Raw genomic sequence first — 8,922 nt, 5'->3', positions numbered from 1 at the left:
AAGCTATATTTGTGGTTGATTTTACGCTACTCTAACTTTTAATTTTTATGATATTTTTATTTGATGTTTAATTTATTTTTTTTTAAATATTATCGTTTAGACACCATAATAAATACTTTTTTAACTTTTGCCTTGAGCGAGAGCAACACAAAATGACAAAACGTTATCATAAAAGTTGGTAGAATAATTCTTAGAAGAAAACCTTTATATCCACTAGTTTTGCAATTTCAATCAAAATTTCAGCAACTCAATTTTTTTTATGAACATTCAGCAAACTATATAAACATCTAAATAGATAATTACCACATCAATACAAATAATTACTTTCAACAATTATGGCGTGAATAATCATTAGGATCAGGATGATGTAAAATAATTTATATTATTAATGTATTAAAATTAAATTCTTATTTCATATTTAAAATAAAAAAACAAATATTTATTTCATACGGCATAAGTTAAGGAGACTATAATTTGTCATAACATTTTTTTATTATTTAATATTTTTTAAGATTTAACGATTATCTGAATTAATAAAAGGAAAAGTCTAGGGCGCAGCAGTTTTATGGATGAAATCTCACACCATCAAATCATCATTGATGGCTAATTAATGGCTAACAATCACAAAAATTGCTGGGCCCCTAACATTGCTCTTAATAAAAACTTGTGTATGGAAATTAATCTGAATAGCTTAGCAAAACCCAAAAGTTATTGCCATGAGACTGTGAGTGCTGAAGCTTTGAATCCTTGAGCCAAAAGAAGTTAAAATAAAAACACACAGAAACAGCACACACACTTAGTTGTTTAGTTCCTAAGCAACCATGGCTTCTTCCACCTTATGTTACAACTCTCTTAACGCTTTCTCAAGAACCACTCAATTCTCTGTTCCAATAAACAAAGACCTTCTTTTTCCACCAGAAACCTCACCTTCTCTCCCAACAAGAACAAGGAAACTTAACAAGAACAAAACGGTGCGTTTCACAGTTAAGGCCGGTACTACATCGACTCCTACTCAAGCGAACGAAACGGCGTCGTATGGAGGCTCTGGCTCTCAGAAGAGGAAACAGGTTCGGGTTCTCGTGGCGGGCGGAGGAATCGGTGGATTGGTCTTTGCTTTGGCTGCAAAGAGAAAAGGCTTCGAGGTAATGGTGTTTGAGAAAGATTTGAGTGCTGTGAGAGGAGAGGGGCAGTATAGGGGTCCAATTCAGATTCAGAGTAACGCTTTGGCTGCTTTGGAAGCCATTGATTCCGATGTCGCTGAAGAAGTTATGAGAGTTGGTTGCGTCACCGGTGATAGGATTAACGGCCTCGTCGACGGAGTTTCTGGCTCTTGGTACGTTATTTGCTCCTTCTACAATCTCTCTCACACCGGAACTTGTATTTTCTACTTTATATCTTTTTAAATGTTTAGTTGTTATGCAATTAAGAATTTAATTTTGGTAACAGTACAAGAATTTAATGTTGATGCAATTAGTTGTGTCATATTAACAAAAATAACTACTTTTTATATTTATAGCTTGAATGGTGTAAAAAAAAAAAATGGTTGTGATTGCACCAACTGTGTAAAACCTTTTACCCAGTCAGAACGGATGTGATTGGTGTATAGTTGGGGAAGTCAGAATTTCTATTTTAAGAGAGAATATTTAAGTTAGAGCAGACAAGTCCAACAATTTTCTTTATGAAATTTTAGCATTTGGGACCATAGATTGATGTATAGTTGGTTATCAGGTACGTCAAATTCGATACATTCACTCCTGCAGTGGAACGTGGACTTCCAGTCACAAGAGTTATTAGTCGAATGACCTTACAGCAGATTCTTGCCCGCGCAGTTGGGGAAGATGTCATTATGAATGAAAGTAATGTTGTTAATTTTGTGGATGATGGAAGCAAGGTATTTAGAGAAAGCTTTTATATTGAGATTAACTACAAATTAATTATTCTACTTCATGAATAATTGTTGTATTGGAATTTTAGTGTTTTCATCCAGCATTTTTCAATTTCAGGTAACAGTAGAGCTAGAGAATGGTCAGAAATACGAAGGAGATCTCTTGGTTGGAGCAGATGGGATATGGTCCAAGGTCCTACTAAAATTTTCTCTGGTTCTCATCATATTCTCATAACTATGCATTTTAGTTTTATAAAACATAACCTTATTATAATAATTTTTGATAGGTGAGGAAGCAATTATTTGGGCCAAAAGAAGCTGTTTACTCTGGCTATACATGTTATACTGGTATTGCAGATTTCGTCCCTGCTGACATTGAATCTGTTGGGTATGTTATTCATGAATTAGGTATCCTACTTTAATATTATCAGCTGTGGTATGTATTTTCATAAGGTTATGCATTTTTGTCCCTGTGCTGGAAGGTACCGAGTATTCTTGGGACACAAACAATACTTTGTATCTTCGGATGTTGGTGCTGGAAAGATGCAATGGTATGCCTTTCACAAAGAGCCACCTGGTGGCGTTGATAGTCCCAATGGTATGCTTTCTTCAAGTGTTTAAAAATTTGTCATCTCTTCTGAGTTTACGGATGTATGATTAAAAAGATGCTCTTGAATTGATGCTCAAGTCAGTTCTATCAATGTTACTGCTTGTTTATTCTGATGACTGAACTCCACTGCTTGGCATGATATACAATGGTTCTAACTTTGTACCAGCAATCTAGTAGTATTTTAATGTAGATTGCGAATCAGATTGACTGGCAGGCTTGAAATGAAGTTTAAATCATAACATTTGATATCATTTCTTACTGTTTGGCAGGAAAGAAGGAAAGGTTGCTAAAGATCTTTGAGGGTTGGTGTGACAATGCATTAGATCTGATACTGGCCACAGAAGAAGAGGCAATTTTGCGACGAGACATATACGACAGGATACCGACGTTAACATGGGGAAAGGGTCGAGTTACTTTGCTTGGTGATTCCGTCCATGCTATGCAGCCAAATATGGGCCAAGGAGGATGCATGGCTATTGAGGTATATAGTTACTTTCACCCCCTTCATTACAACATGTGTTTATCATTATTGTTTCAAAGTTACAGGCTTCCAGCAATTCCCTTCATTTTCAGAACTATTATTCAGTTATCCATGGTTCGTTTGATCTGAGATGGACATAGACAGAAATCAATGAAACATGATTAAAATATTTCCCACATTTACTTTTTCTTGGCTCCTTCAGAGGGAACTGGTAGTGAAACATGAACATTGGCGCAAAAGTTCTTTCTAACAATCTTATTTTGTCATTACAGGACAGTTATCAACTAGCATGGGAGTTGGAGAATGCATGGGAGCAAAGTGTAAAATCAGGGTCTCCAATTGATATTGATTCTTCCCTAAGGAGGTAAATTACGGTTTGTTCTTCAAATACGAAAATGAATACTGAAATAGCAATTTTGTTGAAATGAGTTGATCTCCTTGCATTGTTGAATCCATTTATTCATTAACAAAATCTCTTTGGTGACTCATGGTGCCTTTGTTTCATCAAGCTATGAGAGAGAAAGAAGATTTCGAGTTGCCATTATTCACGGAATGGCAAGAATGGCTGCTTTGATGGCTTCCACCTACAAGGCATATTTGGGTGTTGGTCTTGGTCCTTTAGAGGTAGGAATTTCTTACTAATGAGATAAGTCAGAATTCAGAGAAGTTGAAAGTTCAAATTAATATATATGCGTGCCACTTCTATCTCATTATCGCTTTCAGTTCTTGACCAAGTTCCGGATACCACATCCTGGAAGGGTTGGAGGAAGATTTTTCGTCGACATCATGATGCCTACTATGTTGAGCTGGGTCTTAGGGGGCAACAGGTAATGCCAAGAGTTCACTTTCCTTTTTCTAATAACCTTCACTTGGTGAAATCAGCATAACTGCATGTTAGGTATGCGAGCCAATTGAAAAACTTCATGGATGATGAGAGTTCCTGCAAACTGAAAACATTGGAAACACTGTTCATGTTTTTATTTGGTGCTAATCAGGAAAAATATTATATTGCATTATCAACTACTTGTTGATTTGTGCCAACTGATTACCTAATACATAAAGAGATTGTAACACTTTTGCAGCTCTAAACTTGAAGGGAGACCATTAAGCTGTAGGCTTTCAGACAAAGTACGTTGCTCAAATTTTACTTTGTACTTTTGCTGCTCAGAAGATTTTTTTTCTGGTAATTTATATAGTCATATCTATAGGTTCGTTGCGATCTGGATTCTAAAGTGTCATTTGATTATCATGCAGGCAAATGACCAATTACGGCAATGGTTTGAAGATGATGATGCGCTTGAGCGTGCTATTAACGGAGAGTACATCTCTAACTGAATATGCTGAGTGTCATCCTTACTATACTTAGTAAGGAATTTTTAGATCTCATAACTCTTATGTTTCATTCTTGTTTTGAATAGGTGGATTTTGTTACCATGTGGAGATGAAACAGGTCTTTCAAAAACTATACGTCTGAATCAAGATGAGATGAAGCCGTGTATAATCGGGTATGCATGAGCCCTGAGGTCTTGGACCTACATACAATATTTTGCATACTGCCATAATAGTTGCTAAATTGTGTACGTTATATCATGCATACTGGAATGAAGATGAAAATGTAGGCATTGTTCCATTCTCAATTGTCTAAAAGGATTAGACGATTGGCCTCTGTCTTGTGTAAAGCTTATAATCTTTTTTATAGGACTTTTCCTTGGACATGTTGAGAGATTTGAAAACTGTTCTACTATATTCTCTTAGGAGGATCTCATATCCTCCCATCTTTGTAAGATTTGTAAGTTCAAACCAATTGTCTGATAAGTTTCTGTAACTGCAGGAGTGCACCACCAGAAGAATTTTCAGGTTGTTCAGTTACAATACCTTCACCACAGGTAAAACAATTTATTATGACCTCAATTGAAAATGGTTCCACTTGAGAGCTTGATCATCATGCAACATAATTTCTCCACTTTTAAGGTTTCCGAAATCCATGCTCGAATTAACTATAAGGATGGCGTATTCTTTTTGACTGATTTGCGGAGTGAACATGGCACCTGGATAACAGAGTAAGTAAAAGTATAAAGGTGTTACTATATTTTGAAGTTTAGGTAGTTTAAAAATGTATTGACTGTCGTTCTCTTTATGTTTTCAGCATCGAGGGAAAGCGATATCGGGTACCTCCAAATTATCCTGCACGTATCCACCCGACTAATGTTATTGAATTTGGTTCTACTAAGGTAACTGATGAACCCTTTAGAGGTCCTAGTAGGCCATTGCATTATTCATATTGGACATCAGCAGTTTGATCAAATTCATGTTACATAGCATCAATCATTGTTTGAGAAAGATCCAACCTTTTAGTCCAACTTTTATATATTTCAAAACTTTTCTTCACTTATCACCTGCCTACATCTACTTGGTCTTCCATTTTGTGCTACTGTAATTTTTATTTAGTTTATTTAATTTAAGATCACTAAACATAATGATGAAGATTAGAATTAATTATACTGTCTAAAAATGGTTTATTTAAGTGGGCTAGTACCAGAAACTGATTGTTATCAATAAGTGAAGTTTCTGATCTTTTAATAAACTAGACAATTAGTCCGTTAGCATTTAACCTAAACAAGTTTTAGTGCATAATTTCTTTCATATAAAAATTGACCATTGTATAGTTTTCCCATTTAGATGTTCCAATTTCAATAGTTACTTTTACTCTAAAATAATTATGTTAAATCTGCCTAGCAAAGATTTAGGTTCATATTCTTTGTGTATATGAGTATCCAACTTCCAAATGTGCAAGTTTGTATAGCTGTTGCATACCTCCTAATTTCCTATGACATATCTAAGCATCCAACTTATTTTGCAGGCTTCGTTCCGCATTAAGGTGACTAGATCAGTACCAAGAATATCTGAGAAGAAAGGAGAACAAATTCTGGTGAAAGTGTGAATGGCTTTCTGTTTAGGTAAATATTTGTAAGTCAAAGAAAATGTTATACAGCCAAATACTTAGAATTGTATAGCTTCTGTATGCACTGTTTTTAGAATAGAGAGTATTTTGCAACGGCACCAAATTGTTCAATAATTCTTAGGTAGTCGTTGGTTGTTGCTTCCCATATGTAAAAAGACAGTATTTTAGAGATTCATATTCTTATAATTTTGCAAGCGGGAGCATTACTGACTCAAGATAATAACTTGGGTAGCAAAGAAAATGCCAAATCTATATTTTGGTAAAGAAAATAGCGGGAATTTCTTTAATAAAGACTAAAGAGTAGAATTGGATGAAGAATAGGTCTAGGACCGTTTCAGTCGTTGAACCGGTGAACCCAATCTCAAATCATTGAACTAGTCAAACCTAGTATGAATAACCGAATCGACGAGTCACACAACACCTGCTAAGTTTCGAACCTAGCCCCTTTTGCAAGGAAGAGTACCAATTGCTTATGAGTTGCAATTTTTTATAAAGTTGATTAAATTATATCTATAAATTTTGGAAAAAATAAAAAAATATTATTTTTCTTAATAACTAAAATTCTATTTATCTCTAAATCTCTTTTCAATAAAATACATTGAAGTGCAAAATTTTAATTTGATACAAACAAAAACAACTAAAAATACTTATTATGAAAAGAAGAGGTAGAATTTTATATATTAATTCGATTTTGATTATTATACTCACAGTTTCACTCCAGCCTTCATTGTTTTCAATCTCTCCAGCATCTCCCAGAATTGAATCCATATGGGGAAGGATTTAATTCTCTTGTCCTCTATATCCTCCACTTCAGACCACCTACGAATGTACAAGACGTACAAGTTGAATAACCAAAGAGACCCCTTCTCAATTCTGATCGACTCCAATTTATCAAAAAAAAAAAAAAAAAAAAACTGAAACTGATTATCACCCAGATCTACTATCTTGAACCCCTCTGATCTCTAACAAATTGCACGTAGAGCATTGTCTAAGGTATCAATAAAAAAGGCTTTATCAGTTAATACCAAAAATAAAAGCAAAGACTTTATCAGCAAAAAGCCTCCCTATTAGAAGACTCTTAGAGCAAGCATCAACCCCCTTTTGTGACATCCTTTTCCTCCAAACAAATCAGAATTATCAGGACCATGTTGAGAGAACTCGACTCTTTTCACACTCATGCTAGGATTTCGATGAAACAGTGCAGTAAAAGTTGAATTTTTGTGACAAGAAACAAAAGAATTAAACCCCAGAACGGGCACTATTTCTACCTTAGCAAAGCACTGGAAAGTGGAAACTCTAAGTTGGGGGGCTTTTAGCATTCATTTTAAAAAAATATATAATGTACTTCGTAAGTGTAAAATGTTCCAAATATATTAAAAGTAAATTGTTTCATGCCACTTGTCATTGCAAGAAAATACATTGTTGGCAAGCTTAAATATCATTTGAGGTGAAATCTGTGGTGACACCGATAAATTAGTGGCACCGTGCCACTTATGTTAGATACTATTGATTTGTGTTGATCTATGTAGAATTATTATACCATAAAATATTGAATTATTAGACCATAAAATATTGGGAGTGGATTCTCTTCCGAAAAAAAAAAAAAATGGATAGTGTCTGATGTTAAATCTAATTCTTTATTATTTTATCTCTTATATTTATTTTTGATTTCACTTATAGAATTAAAGGTAAAAGATTATACTTTATTTCCTTAGGTGTTAAAAAAACTGGAGAAGATCCATTTCGAGAATCTACTTTTTGTTTTTATCAGTTGTAAAAAAATCTACTTAAAAAGAGTGACGGACAACCTGAAAAAAACGTTACTGAATTTTTGTGGATAATAAACATGTTATTGGACTTGTTTGGGCATATTATGACATGGTCCATAATATTTTCAAAAACTGATGGGCTACCAATATATTTAGAGGCTATTTTTTATCTACAAAAATGTGAAATTTTTTATCACATAGTCAATGGAAAAAAAATAACCAACCGTACGAGAACAATTCTTTTATTCATTTGTTGGCAAGATGGGTCTGTTGTAGAAGCTAGCAAACTTTCAGAAGAGTGGAAGATTATGAAAAACAACAACAACAACAACAACAATAATAATAATAATAATAATAATAATAATAATAATAATAATAATAATAATAATAATATCATTTTATTTACAAAAAATAAATTAATCTATTTTATTAGAAATTAGAAATTAGAAATAAAAAACTTTTTAATTTTTTGAAAGATTAATTTAAAAAAAAAGACTAAAGAACAATTTTTAGGATTAAGGATATTTAATTGCATAGTTGTCAAAATCGAATTGGTAATTGAACTGGTCAAATTATTAGTTAAATGATTTATTGGTTTAACTGATAAATTACTGTTTAAACTGATAGAACTGGTCCTACATAAATAAAAAAAATAAAATAATAAAAAAATTAAATTTAAAATACATATCTTCATTAATATTTTAAAAATAATCAAATTTCAACAAATTATAATCAATAAGTTATAATCCAGTTATCATTAAATAAGTATATAAAACTCTAGTATTTTTTATAATAAATATTTTTTAATTTTATTTTTATACTAAAGTAACTATTTTTTTATTTCAATAACTAACTAATTAGTTTATATTTATTATATTATTATATACTATATGTATTTATTAAAAAATAAAATCTAATAAATATCATATAATCATAAAAAAATAATGATATTGTAATTAATAAAAATATTTGATATTTTTATTTATACATATTTAATAACATTTATATTAATAATTATGAATAATAAATATAATTATTTTAAATATAAGTGAGTATAAAATTAAAATAATATTAACAAAATTATTGTATATTTTTATTATATAATTAATAATTAGCATATAAAGTAACGAGGAATAACATAGTTTAGAACGCAAGAGGAGCATGTAATAACAAAAAGATCCAGATTGAGCGGTTCGATTAGACCAGTTGTTTATC

The 8,922-nt window shown here is 32.3% G+C and overlaps 1 protein-coding gene across 1 annotated transcript; it reads left to right on the top strand.

Moving 5' to 3' along the window:
- Positions 1-549: 549 nt before the first annotated feature.
- On the top strand, positions 550-6,132 carry LOC112798600 (zeaxanthin epoxidase, chloroplastic). The gene is made up of 16 exons (XM_025841629.3): positions 550-1,333; positions 1,729-1,891; positions 2,004-2,078; positions 2,173-2,273; positions 2,368-2,483; positions 2,765-2,976; positions 3,249-3,340; positions 3,486-3,600; positions 3,700-3,803; positions 4,059-4,104; positions 4,231-4,295; positions 4,395-4,481; positions 4,808-4,862; positions 4,948-5,036; positions 5,123-5,207; positions 5,837-6,132. The coding sequence occupies exons 1-16, from the start codon at positions 822-824 to the stop codon at positions 5,915-5,917; spliced, it is 1,998 nt and encodes a 665-aa protein (XP_025697414.1). The 5' UTR covers positions 550-821; the 3' UTR covers positions 5,918-6,132.
- Positions 6,133-8,922: the final 2,790 nt, after the last annotated feature.

This window comes from Arachis hypogaea, chromosome 1 (genome assembly GCF_003086295.3).
Source record: "Arachis hypogaea cultivar Tifrunner chromosome 1, arahy.Tifrunner.gnm2.J5K5, whole genome shotgun sequence".
Taxonomy (NCBI): Eukaryota; Viridiplantae; Streptophyta; class Magnoliopsida; order Fabales; family Fabaceae; genus Arachis; species Arachis hypogaea.
This window is presented reverse-complemented; position numbering and strand designations above follow the sequence as displayed.

Coding starts and splice junctions, on each gene's coding strand:
- LOC112798600 (XM_025841629.3), top strand. CDS start 822: ATGGCTTCTTCCACCTTATGTTACAACTCTCTTAACGCTTTCTCAAGA. Junction 1,334..1,728: donor GACGGAGTTTCTGGCTCTTG/GTACGTTATTTG, acceptor GTTGGTTATCAG/GTACGTCAAATTCGATACAT. Junction 2,079..2,172: donor CAGATGGGATATGGTCCAAG/GTCCTACTAAAA, acceptor AATTTTTGATAG/GTGAGGAAGCAATTATTTGG.